Raw genomic sequence first — 12,845 nt, forward strand, 5'->3', positions numbered from 1 at the left:
ACAGGCCTAAGCCTTGAAGGGGCAGGTGCCCCCCTTTCCGGTCACGGCCCACTCCACAAGGGCAATCGGAATGTCTTGGGCCTTCCGACATCAAGCGTCCGTCCGCTCAAGTGTGTAAAGCGGCAACCTGGTCGTCTGTTCACACCTTTACAAAACTCTACAAGGTAGATGTCAATGCATCGGCTGATGCCTATTTTGGCCGCAAAGTTTTGCAAGCGGCTGTATCTTTGCAATTGAATATACAATTTTTCCTTTTCTCCTGTTTTTTTTTTTTTTTTGGGGGGGGGGGGGGTAAAAACGCAATACCTTTTACATTAATGCACTGTTGCATTTGTTACCGCAGTTTTGGTGCGGTTTGAGGGTAGTGTCTCTGTTGACACTGTGTCACCCTGTGTTTGTGGTGGTTTTTCCACACACTGTCATTTTTGTGGGTAAAGTTTATACTAGTTCCCACTTGCCATGGTGGATGAAGTTTTTATGCTGTTTTCCCACCCCTCGTTTTGGCACTGCTTGGGGATGTCCCAATGGCTAAGAGAGGAGCTGTGTCAGTTGGTGAATATAAGAGAAAATAGGATTTTTTGTACTCACCGTAAAGTCCTTTTTCTCTGTAATTCATCGACTGACACAGCACCCGCCCCTCCTATTTTTCTTTACGTTATACTGTTTGTTGACATAATAAGACTACATGGCAGGCTGGGGCATTGTTACCTAAGGGACCGCCCCTTGGGCAGAACTAAAAGTTCTGTGTTTTTCATAACATGTTATGCCTAGTCTTCTAAAGGTGGCGTAACAATCCAATGGCTAAGAGAGGAGCTGTGTCAGTCGGTGAATTACAGAGAAAATGATTTTATGGTGAGTACAAAAAATGCTATTTTTCCTGGGACTACATAAATATAATTTTTTTTTGCCTGGGACTATATACATATGTGCTTATTTACCTATGACTATATACATATAAGTGTGTGTGTGTGTGTGTGTGTGTGTGTGTGTGTGTTTTGTCTAGGGATACATACATATGTGCTTATTGCCTTGAGCTGCATACATAAATGCATGAATGGTAAAAATACTTGTATACCTGCATACTTGCATACATATACGGGGTTGTATAGTAGTAGACCAACATTGTCTAGGTTTGCATCCTTGTGGAACTGCGTATTAGTTTGTCTAATACAGGCACTTTATTATATATCTGTTAGACTAGCTAAATGACTTGGGAGGGTGAGGCAGGTACACTGCCCTCAGATTCAGTGGTCTGGCAAAGTTTACATCTCCTGTTGGACCAGTGGTATTGGGGTGACCTGAGCCACTGTGGCGCCTGATCTCTGATCAAGCCTGGTTAGTACTTGAAAGGGTGACTGCCCAGGTTTCCCTCCTAAGTGAGGGACTCCTCTGAGGAGGTTGTGTTTGAGAGTTTCTCACACCATTAAATTTTAGAGCAGTCTCTGTGGTGGTTCGCTCCTTCCTTAGTTGGGTCAGTCTTGGCCGTGCGTTGGGCCTTGGAGCAAAAGTTAGGGGCTCATTATTGTAAAACAATTAGATTGTAGCAGCTTCAAAACTGAATAGGGACATGAGGTCTATCTTAAGATCTCATCCTTCTGTTTAAGCCCTTGTACACACGGTCGGAAATTCCAACGGAAAATATCCGATCGGACTGTGTTGTCGGATAATCCAACCGCGTGTGGGCTCCATCTGACTTTTTCCATCAGAATATCCGACCAACAAAGTTTGAGAGCTGGATATAAAATTTTCCGACAACATGATCCGATTGGACTTTGTCCGATCGTTTGTAGAGAATTTCCGATCAGACACGCATGCTCAGATCAAATTACGAGACCAAAGCTATTGGCTACTAGCCTGAACGTAGTCCCGTCGTAACGAATGAACGTCATCACGTTCTGAACGATCGGATTTTCTGACAACTTTGTCCGACCGTGTGTATGCAACACCAGTTTCGGAAAAAATCTGGATTTTGTTGTTGGCATGTCGGACCGTGTGTACAAGGGCTTAGACAGGTTCGGTCACTTCAGTGATGACCTCAATGCAAGAGATTAGTTTGTGGGGCCCATAATCGTCGGGAAACGCACAGCTTCAGGTGCCCGGTTGCTTCCAGCCTCATCAAAGATTTCTGTAATTGCAGTGGAAAGTCATCTGTGTTCTTTTTTTGTGACTATCCTTCGGGCTGGCCACAGCTTCTGAGGTTCACAAAGCTCCTAGCTTTGGTGCTGGACTTGCTAAAGATGCAGGGGATGTCAATCTCCGTATACCTCAATAACCTTTGCTCAGGAAGCAGCTGGTCCAGATTTTCCTCCAATACATTTTGCATTAGGAAGCTGTATCTAGGTCGAAGCACATTCCCTATGTAAAGTCCTACTCCAGGTCTTGGTAAATGATCATTCTCTCTGTCTGGAACTTGAAGACCCAGTTATTGGATTGCCGAAGGGCTCTGTTCTCTGAGTGTTGCACAGCTAAAGATTGGTGGTTGATGGTTCGGAATCTAGAAAGGTTGAATTCTTCCTTTCAGGTATTTGAAGATAACCACTGATGCTAGTTTCTCGGTTTCATTTGAGGGTGGCTACAGTTTGGTGTACTTGGTCTCCCCAAGATGGTATACTGCCCATAAATATCTTGGCGCTTTTGGCCAGTACGCCTTGCTCTGGATTATGGTACAAACCAGTTGTAGGTTCTATCTGAAAAAGCCTCTGCAGAGGCATATATATCAACCACCAGGTCGGCACAAGGAGTCATGCGGCACAGGAAGGTGAACTACATTCTGTCTGGGTCTCTATCGTCTGTTCATATTCCAGGTATAGAATAGTGGCAGGGGGAACTCTGCAGGTAAATCTACTAGATTCCAAGTTCTACAACAAGTTGGGACAGTTTGTGTCCAGGACGAGGGTCCCACTGCCAATAGGGGTAGATGTACTGGTAACACCTTAGGGACCAGTTCTCCCTTATTTGATGCTTTCGCTCTGTTTCGGGCTTCTGCCATCTATTGCAAAGAGTCTGGAAGGGGGTAACACTGATAATAATGTCAGCCGAATTAGCCCAGCTTGGTACACTGACATAGCGAGTCTTGCGGGGGTCGCTCCTTGGACATTCCCAGTCCAGCGGGACCTAAGGGTCTTGAGTCCTGTATCTCCGCACTGTTGAGCCCCTGGAAGCCAGCTTCAGGGAACTTTAATTACAGAACTTGGAAATATTTTTTGCCTGGGGTGAAGCCAGGTAGTGGCACCCACGGAAATATGTGAGTGGGAGATTTTCTTTCTCTTTCGTTCATTGACAGACACAGCTCCAGTAATCTTGACCGTAGGGTTATTACGCCACCTTCAGGAGAGGACTAGGCAGAACATGTAATACATGTGAAAACAACAGAACTTCACAGTTCCGCCCAGGGGGCTGTCCCTCTGGTAATAACCCCTCAGCCTGCTTCCTGCAGCTCAGTTTTTTTTTCTGCCTAGTGAAGAAGGACCTAGGCTGCCTGCCAGGGCCCTCGGTCCTGGGATTTTTTTCTGCATTTTTACCTTTTGCACAAGATTTTAAGATCCTGTGATCTGCTATCAACAGCCGGCTGGGTGACAGGCTGGATAATCTAGATCCTTGTAGTCTCCCCAGCCTGGCCATCGAGCGTGCGCAGACCCTAGCTAGGCGCTGAGTCAGCCACAATATGCCCCTCAGGCTCCAAGGGTAACCGGTGAGCGCAATGCTCCAGGGCACGCACATGACCGGACTACAGATGTCTTTGTCGCAGTGTGGCGTGGCCAGCAGCCACCCCATACTGCTCGGGTGTGGGTATGTGATGGGATATCCCCAGCTCACCTGGATGGTAAGTACAGCTCTTCCTGCCTCGGTGGGATTGAGCAGCTGGGCTATCCCTGGGAGGTCGATTAGGGGGTCCCTCTCTTCTCTCCCTGTCCCTATTTTAACCCCTCCCCCCCCCCCCCCCGTGGGTGATGCTGCATGACTGGGCTGCTGAGCGGTGTGTGTACCTGAGCCAGTGGTGTCTGTGGGCTCAGTATGGGCTGCCGCCATAGCGCTGTCTGCTGCTATTATTTCTGTTCATTCTCTGTGTACAGTTACCTTTCAGCCATTTTCTATGAGTCTCTGTTGAAAAACCTGGTCGGCAGCCATTTTCACTGTGATTGTCCCTTATACAGGGTGCCCGGTGGCCATTTTTTTTTTTTTATTTTTTTTTTTTTTTAGACTCAGCGTGGTTTTTCTCCTCAGTGCTGGTTCCTGTACCTCAGAACCACAATTTTTTATTTTTTTTTGCTCTGGACACATGGGAGCTGACACTGGACACAGTGCTGTAACAGCACGGCGCAGCATTCGGTCGGGGTGGTGAGTCCTGCGGTCGGGGCCCCTCAGTCTACAGCAGCTAGGAGGGTGGGATTGAGCACCTTGTCCTAAGTCCCCAAGGGTGGCAGACAGGGTGAGTCAGCATGGCATCAGAAACTGGTGTTTCTTCTCCAGATCTCCCTGCAATTGCAACCGGCTCGTCTGTGCAGTACCTTTGGATGCTTTGTCGGCGGTACTTGAAACGTTCATTGCCAGGGTGGAGGCGGTGTGCGGGCGCAAAGGTGGTAAAAAAGGCCCCTGCCCCCATCCTCCGGGGAGAGTTCTGACTCAGACTCGGGCCCCGCAATGACTGGCAGCCTCTGCTCTGATGTGTCGGAGCACGCTGACCAGGACCGATTGGACAGTGAGGATGATTCCCCATCCGGGTCTGCGCAAGACAAAATGCTAGTTCGAGCACTTATCACATCGGTGCGTGATACCCTGAAAATTCAGGATACAGCAGGATCCTCTGCTGAAGTAGCGGCCCCTTTTGGGTCACGTAAGCCAGCCCGTACCCCTAAGGTGTTTCCGTAACTGACTTATTTCAATAAGTTTATATACAGGGAATGGGGAAGCCCACAACTGACCTTTTCGGTCCCAAAAAGAATGGTGGTGCATTACCCTTTTGAGGAGAGCCTTCTTAAGAAATGGTGGGCTCCCCCGGTCGTGGACCCCCCAGTATCCAGGTTAAGCAAAGTAACCACGATCCCTGTAGAAGGGACTCCTGCATTTAAGGACCCTACCAACAGGAAGGCCGAGGCAGTGGCTTGCTTCCTGTTTACGGTGGTGGGGTCAGCGATACGACCAATACTGGCCACAGCATTAGTGTTGCAGAGACTTACTGAGTGGGCAAAACTATTGCACCATGAATTGGAGAAGCAGTAGGCCTCTCCTGTCTGCGTGGAACTGGCAGACCAGTTAGTGCATGGCCTTAAGTGCATCTGTGACGCGGCCCTGGATACGCTTCCCTTGCTCTCCAGAGTGTCCATGTCAGCAGTGGTGCTGCGGAGCCTGATTTGGCTGAAATGCTGGTCTGCAGACCAGGCATCTAAAAAAAAGCCTTGACGGATTTACCCTTCCTTGGTGAGCGACTATTTGGAGCCTCGTTGGATGACATTATTAAGAATCTCACAGGTGGAATGAGCACCTTGCTCCCATAGTCCTGGAAGAGTAAAGAGCCATGCTGCAGGCTTTTTCCTCCGCCCGGGACTTCAGCAAAACGCTCCCAGTCCAACAGGGTGACTACCGAGGGACAGAAGCTTCCCTGGACTCTCAAGCCTGCGAACAAGAGCGCTACTTCATGAAGGTTTGCCCCCGCCCATCACTCGGGTGGGATGTCGCCTTCGGGAGTTTGCAGCCCAGTGGGCCTCTCGGCTGTCCAACCAATGGGTCTGTGAACTGATTTCATCGGGCTACAAGATAAGAGTTCCTCTCTTGGCCACCAGATTCTTCCCCTCCAGCACACCCTTACTTCTGGATCGCCGGGAGACCCTGTTTGGGGCAGTAAGCGTGGAAGCGAGAGTGTTTCTCCCTTCAGACAAACTGCAGACTCTCAGAGCCACGGTGAAGCTATTGATGAACCGCAGGTGGTCGTCGCTGCACTTCTGAATGCGAGTCCTGGGCCTCATGGTGGCCTCCTTCGAGGCGGTACCGTACACCCAATTTCACACCAGAGTCTTTCAGAAGGAGATAATGACAAAATGTGACAAATCTCCGTTATCCCTGGATCGATAGATTCAGGTGAGTCAGGCAGGGATTCCCTTCTCTGGTGGCTGAGATCTCCGGCCCTTTGTCGTTCCTACCTCTGCATTGGACAGTGATCACAACGAACGCCAGCCTGACCGGCTGGGGTGGAGTACTGGGAGTACAGTCGACCCAGAGCCTCTGGTCGAGGGAGGAATCCATGTTGCTGATCAATGTGCTCGAACTTCGAGTGATCAGGCTATGCCTCTCCACATTGTCAATGAGACTTCGAGGGCGTCCGATCAGGATCCAATCAGAAAACGCCACGGCGGTGGCATATGTCAAGCATCAAGGAGGAACAAGAAGCTCGACTGACGCACGGGAGGTCGCTAACATCCTTCGGTGGGCAGAGTGGCATGTACCGGCCCTGTCGGCCATATACATCCCGGGAGTAGAAAACTGGCAGGCGGACTATCTAAGTCGCCAGATGCTGGACTCAGGAGAGTGGTCGTTGCATCCGGAGGTGTTCAGGCTTCTTTGCTTGTGGTGGGGCACACCAGATGTGGATCTCCTGGCCTCTCGGTTCAATCAAAGGGTGCAGAGGTTCGTATCCAGGACAAAATATCCTTGGGCGGGTGCGTCAGCCGCGTTGGTGGCTCCTTGGGAACAGTACTGACTGATTTACGCGTTTCCTCCGCTAAAACTGTTAGCACTTGTGTTCCGCAGAGTGGAGGCTGAGGGGATTCCAGTGATACTGATTGCCCCAGATTGGCCTCGGCGTCCTTGGTACGCCGACCTAGTACGCCTGGTGACGGACGCTCCCTGGCGGTTACTGATGCGAGAAGACCTTCTGTCACAAGGTCCGATTCTCCATCCTGCTTTACCGTCGCTGGTTTTAACGGCTTAGCTGTTGAAAGCCAGATGCTAAGGAATCGAGTCCTGTCTGACTCTGTGATTTCAACTATGTTGAGGGCACGAAAATATTCTTCTCGGACGATATACCATTGTACATGGAAGGCTTCTATCTCCATGTGTGAGGAGATGGGGTGGCGTCCACGCACTTATTCCGTTTCCAGGATCCTGCTGTTCCTACAGAGAGGAGTAGACCAGAAACTGGCTTTAAGCACCATCAAGGGACAGATATCAGCCCTGGCTGTCTTTTTCCAACGACCCCTGGCGTCTCTCTCTAGTGAGCACTTTTGTACAAGGGGTCCGGCTTGTAGTCCCTCCGGTGGGTCCACCGTTGCCTCCGTGGGCTCTGAACCTGGTGCTATTGGCACGTCATTTGAGAATATTAAGGAAATTCCCTTGTTGACTCGTTCTCAAAGTGGCCTTCCTAGTGGCCATTACATTGGCCAGGAGGGTTTTGGAACTGGCGGCCTTGTCTTGCAAGTCACCCTATCTTGTTATCCACAAGGATAAGGAGGCGTCCTCAACCTTCTTTTCTCCTAGAAGGTGGTTTCAGCTTTTCACCTCAATGAAGACCTTGTGTTACCATCTCTGTGTCCTAAACCGACACATCCTAAAGAGGTGGCCCTCCATTCCCTGGACGTGGTCCCGGCTCTAAGGGTATATCTGTCTGCCATGGCTCCCTTCCGGAAGTCAGACTTTCTGTTAGTTTCGGTAGCTGGTCCGAAAAAAGGATTGGCGGAATCGTTGTCCACCATTTCATGGTGGATCAGACAGATCATAGTCCAGGCTTATGCCTTGAAGGGACAGGTGCCCCCCTTTGTTGCCATGGCCCATTCCACCAGGGAAATTGGGACCTCTTTGGCTTTCCGGCATCAAGCATCAGTCGCTCAAGTGTGTAAGGCAGAGACTTTGTCATCCGTTCACACTTTTACAAAGTTCTACAAAGTTGATGTAAGCGCATCTTCTGATGCCTGCTTTTGCTGCAAAGTTTTGCAGGCGGCCGTGTAATGTTGCAATTTTTCACTTTCTTCTGTTAAAAGTTACCTTTTTGAACGCTAATGCATATTTTGACCGCAAGTTCTGATGCGGTTGTTTCAGATGGTGACTCCCCTGTTGGGGAGCATCTCTGGTTGTGGGTAAGTTATGTTGCTGTTCCCACCCCTTGTTATGACACTGCTTGGGGACGTCCCTACGGTCAAGATTACTGGAGCTGTGTCTGTCAATGAACGAAAGAGAAAATAGGATTTTTGTACTCACGGTAAAATCTTTTTCTCTGAAGTTCATTGATGGACACAGCACCCTCCCCTCCTTTTGGTTTACGTTATATTGCTTGTTTACGTACTGAGCTGCAGGAAGCAGGCTGAGGGGTTATTACCAGAGGGACCGCCCCATGGGGGTTCTACCTAGTCCTCTCCCGAAGGTGGCGTAATAACCCTACGGTCAGGATTACTGGAGCTGTGTCCGTCAATGAAAAGGGATTTTACGGTACAGTACAAAAAATCCTATTTTTTCTTTCTCCAATCGGTAGGGGAAAGGAGATTGGCCTTAAGTTCCATTAAGGGTCAGAGTTCATCCCTATACATTTTTTTTCCCCCCCAGAGGCCATTGTTTTCTACTCCTACTCCTTGATTCATACTTCATACAGCATGTAACGTAGACCGTCCCACTTGTCAGGCCATTGTTGTGTCCTTGGGACTTGAATTTGATCTTGACTGTCCTTGCAGAAGCCACTTTTTGAACCAATCGGGGGATTCGGTTGGGCCTTTATCTCGGAAAGTGTCTTCTTTGATGGCTATCACTTCACAAAGTGGAGTGTCAAAGTTGGTGGCTTTCATGCAAGGAGCCTTTCTTGGTCTCACATCATGATAAGGTGATGATGTGTCCTCATCCATTTTTTTGCCTAGAATGGTGTCTAGTTTTCACTTGAATCAAGACAATGTCTTGCCTACTTTTCTGATCCTCAGTTGGCAGGAGTTAGATCACTGCATACTCAGGAGTTGTCAGAATTACTTGATTTGTCAGTACAGGTCAGGAATTCTGGTTTGTGCTGCTAGTAGTGCCCAGAATGGGCAGGAGGCATTCAAGTTATCTTTTTTCCTTGAATTTGCTAGTTAATTATTTGAGCCTGTCTTGAAAGGGTAAGGTCTCCCATCCCTTTTTTTGATAAAAGCGCTTGCTACTGGCTCGGGCCATCCACCATCAGGTGTCAGTGGCTCAGGAGATTTGCCCATTCACAGAATTTTACCAGATAGATATCAAAGCCACGGAGGATACGGCTTTGGCCACAGTATGTTTTTGGCCAGCAGAAGGAGTCCTTCTCAGGTGGCTGTTTCTGTGATTGTGTTTCTCTCTCTTCAAATGCATTGCTTTAGGACATTCCATATAGTCATTATTATGGTTGCTCTATGTCCAGTGATTTACGATAAAGAAAATAGGATATTTCCATCATACGTACCTGTATAATCCTTTTCTTGGAGTTCATCACGGGACACAGAGGTCCCTCCCATCTTTTTTGGGATATACATTGCTTTGCTACAAAACTGAGGTCCTTCCAGTGTAGGAGGGGTTTTTATAGGGTTGGACTTCCTGTTTTGACTATCTGCCAGTGTCCATCCACCAGTGTATGCCATATAACCCATATAGTCCATTATTATGGTTGTTCTGTGTCCTGTGATATACTTCAAGAAAAGGATTTTACAGTTAGGATACATTTTGGATAAAGTATAGGATGATTATAACCCCTGTCAGTTTTTTTTTCTTTTGGCCACTGTGGTGATTTCCCATCACTTCCTGTCCTATAGCCAAAACAGGAATCCGAAGGTATCACCGGAACTAATGTCCCCATTGGAAGATTTCCTCTCTATTCCTGTACTGATGTCAACCCAAAATTTGGGATAATGGTAAACGGGACAAATAGGATGTATCCACCTAACACAAGCACAGAGAGCAAGAAGAAGCAAGAGTGCTAATTCCTCTCCACTCTATCCAAAACAAAACAAAAAAAAAGTGACACTTTAAGGATTCCTCCACAAAACACGTTTTTACAGCTGCTGTTAGGGGCATTTGACTTTTTTTTTTTTTTTTAACTGCCTCTAAAAGCCCCTCCCGTGTTGGCCTATGTGTCCGTTCACACACAAACTGTCAGAATCCTTTTGGAGGCATAAGTGTTTAGGGGCAGTAGAAAAATACGTCAGCCTGTGCTTACAGGAGCAGTAAAAACAAAAACCGCGGCTAAATGCGTCAAGCCGCGCTTGACCTTTTTAAAGCATTTTTACATTATAGGGAGTGTTTTTACCGAAAAAACATGCAATAACGCTAATGTAAAAATGTGGCTAAACATGAAAAAACTGGCATTTCTAGCACTGCTGTAGTGCTGGCATTTTTAAAACGTTCTGTGTGCATGAGCCCTAATGAATATGGGATTCAGTAGTCATATTTATTTATTTATTTATTTTGTTAGGAGGAGTCCAAAGATTTCCAGGCATGGTGTATTTTTACATAGTCCAAATTGGACCAATGTAACTATGTATATACCATACTCTGCCAATGAAAAACTATGTGGAAAGTGTTTTCTGATTGGACAAGGGGAAGAGGCGGGAGAGTGAGATCACACTCTCCACCTTATCCAATCGGAGAAGGCATTGCTTTCATTCAAAAAATATAATGTATTCTATGAATGGTGCCTGTGCTGAGCACCTCCTGTGTTCACAATGCATCAGACCACCCGTTCAGCACTGGATCTGGAAGCAAGTGGAGATCACTGGATTAGCGGTGTCTACTACAATAGTTTCCAGGAGAATCGGCCAGGTATGTCATTTACATAGTTACTTGGTCCAAGCTGCCCCACTGTAACTATGCAAAAATTGACCATGCCTGGAATTAATCTTTAAGTGTTAAAGCACCCTGCTGCCAGTGATCATGGGTTTACCTATAATGTGCAAACATACACAGCATGAAAGACTTTACCTGTCAAAGCAATTGCACTGCAGATAAAAAAAAAAAATCACACTGTCATCAGTGTTGGACATGTTCCATGATGCAAAAAATACAAAATGTTTACGCTGCTGTCAAGACCTTTTTAATGCACAATGTAAGAAATGGAACCTGTTTATTTAGAAAAAAATATTTTCTTTTATTCTCAGAAGAGGTATCTGAAAATAAAGACTCTGATCTGACTTGGATTGAACATTGCAAGGTGAATATAATTGTTTTGTATTCTAGTTGCTCCATTTGCCTGGCCTGCTATTCCTTCTATTTCCCTATTTGCCTTACATCTGTTACAATGGCACTTCAACAGCATGGACTTGGATGCTTTTGCAGGCGTGCCTGTACTTTATACTTGACAGTAGTTTTGTTGAGACATCCTTCATTTTAAAATCCTGGACTGTGGTAATGTATGTTGATAGATTACTACTGGCAACAGGAAATTATCACCATAACCACACTGGGGGGATTTACTAAGACTGTGTAAGTACATTATTGGGTTGTTTATGGATAATAAAGTCTTATGAGGTAGAACAGTCAATGGAGTGCAGTTTATGTTTTTTTTGTGGAGACCGGAGCACTCAAAGCTGGTCCTGTTTACAGCACAGTAAGCCAGAGAACTTTATGAAACAGGCAATATTGATTTGTTTTAGGATGAGAACACATTTAAAGCTTCTGTGCTACCTTTTTTCCTTCATGATTATTTTACATCACATTTTACTGCACTGAAATTATTTTAAAAAAGGCCTTAAAAAAAATCAGGCATTTTTTTTCTGTCTGGATTTCTATGTAAACTTTTTGTTTCTATTGCAATATATATATATTTTTTTTTCTGTTTTTATTTTTATTTTTTAGCCTAGCTATGCAACTGGAAATCTATCCTCATCCATCAAACTTTCTGCAGGGAACAAAGAAACGTGCTTACCAGATGGTATAAAAATACTTTGTCTTTTCTGTTTTGTGTTTTTGGATGTTCATCAACAAAAATCAATTGTGTTATCTGTAATGTAAAGTATATACGCACACACAATTGTTTGTACATTCAGTTATTAGATTTATTAGGCTAAGGACCCTTTCACACTGGTGTGACTTGGCCTTCGAATTGGGACTGCAAAGTCGCATGACAAGTCATACTCCATGATTTTCAATGATTACCATTCTTATCTATGCGACTTCAAAGTAGTCCCTTCACTACTTTTGTCTGACTTTGAGGCGACTTGAGGTCGCACAGCGTGAAAGGGCAAGTGTGAAAGGGCCCATCTGGTGGCTGAGATTTTTTGCTGGTAGCTAACTTAATTTGCTGTCAGCAGTTGTGTGTGTTTTTTTTTTTTTCCTAATGTACCCCTGTAGTGCTATCTGGAGACCTTTGAAATTTGTATTCTCAAAATAAGAATAGTTACACCACACACCTGCATTGGTCTGTCAGTGTTGCGTACTTGATCTTGGTCTGAGGAGGAGGAGGTTGGCGTGCCTGTGCAGATGCTAACTTTAAGAATGTCTGTCTGTTTTTGTGAAACTACTTTAGGGAGGCTGGCAAGCCACAAGAAACGAAATGTTCCCTCTGATACAGCTTAAGTTTATTTGTTTAGCTTTTCTACAAGTTTTTTAGTTGTTTTAGTAGTGCTCTACACAACATCAGTATGTGTGTGTAAGACATTTATAGGAAATAGGCAATAATTAACAATTTGGTAGTGTGGTTTCCATGCTTTCTATTTGATAGGTCATATTTATAAATGTTATGTCTGCTCTTTTAGCACTGAAGTCCATTCCATTAAATTATTTCTAATTAATGGGCTTAAAATGTGTGTACCATTTTATGCACTGTAACCTAACTAGGGCTGCAACTAACGATTATTTTCATAATCGATTAGTTGGCCAATTTATTGTTTCAATTAATCGGTTAATAACCTTTAATAAAAAAGGTGGTGTAC

The 12,845-nt window shown here is 45.8% G+C and overlaps 1 protein-coding gene across 5 annotated transcripts in view; it reads left to right on the plus strand.

Moving 5' to 3' along the window:
* Positions 1-12,845, plus strand: part of LOC143983122 (uncharacterized) — a 79,040-nt gene that overhangs the window by 43,457 nt on the left and 22,738 nt on the right. For 4 of the 5 annotated variants that reach the window (XM_077482437.1, XM_077482438.1, XM_077482433.1 and 1 more), the window contains 2 exons: positions 11,073-11,125; positions 11,770-11,845. The exons of the other annotated variant lie outside the window; for it this stretch is intronic. In XM_077482437.1, the coding sequence (XP_077338563.1) occupies positions 11,073-11,125; positions 11,770-11,845 (129 nt within the window). The remainder of the gene's footprint in view (positions 1-11,072; positions 11,126-11,769; positions 11,846-12,845) is intronic. 5 annotated transcript variants of the gene reach the window in all.

The sequence above is a fragment of the Lithobates pipiens genome, unplaced genomic scaffold (assembly GCF_037356315.1).
Source record: "Lithobates pipiens isolate NorthernLeopardFrog02 unplaced genomic scaffold, aLitPip1_a1.2 Scaffold_16, whole genome shotgun sequence".
In the NCBI taxonomy this organism is placed as follows: domain Eukaryota; kingdom Metazoa; phylum Chordata; class Amphibia; order Anura; family Ranidae; genus Lithobates; species Lithobates pipiens.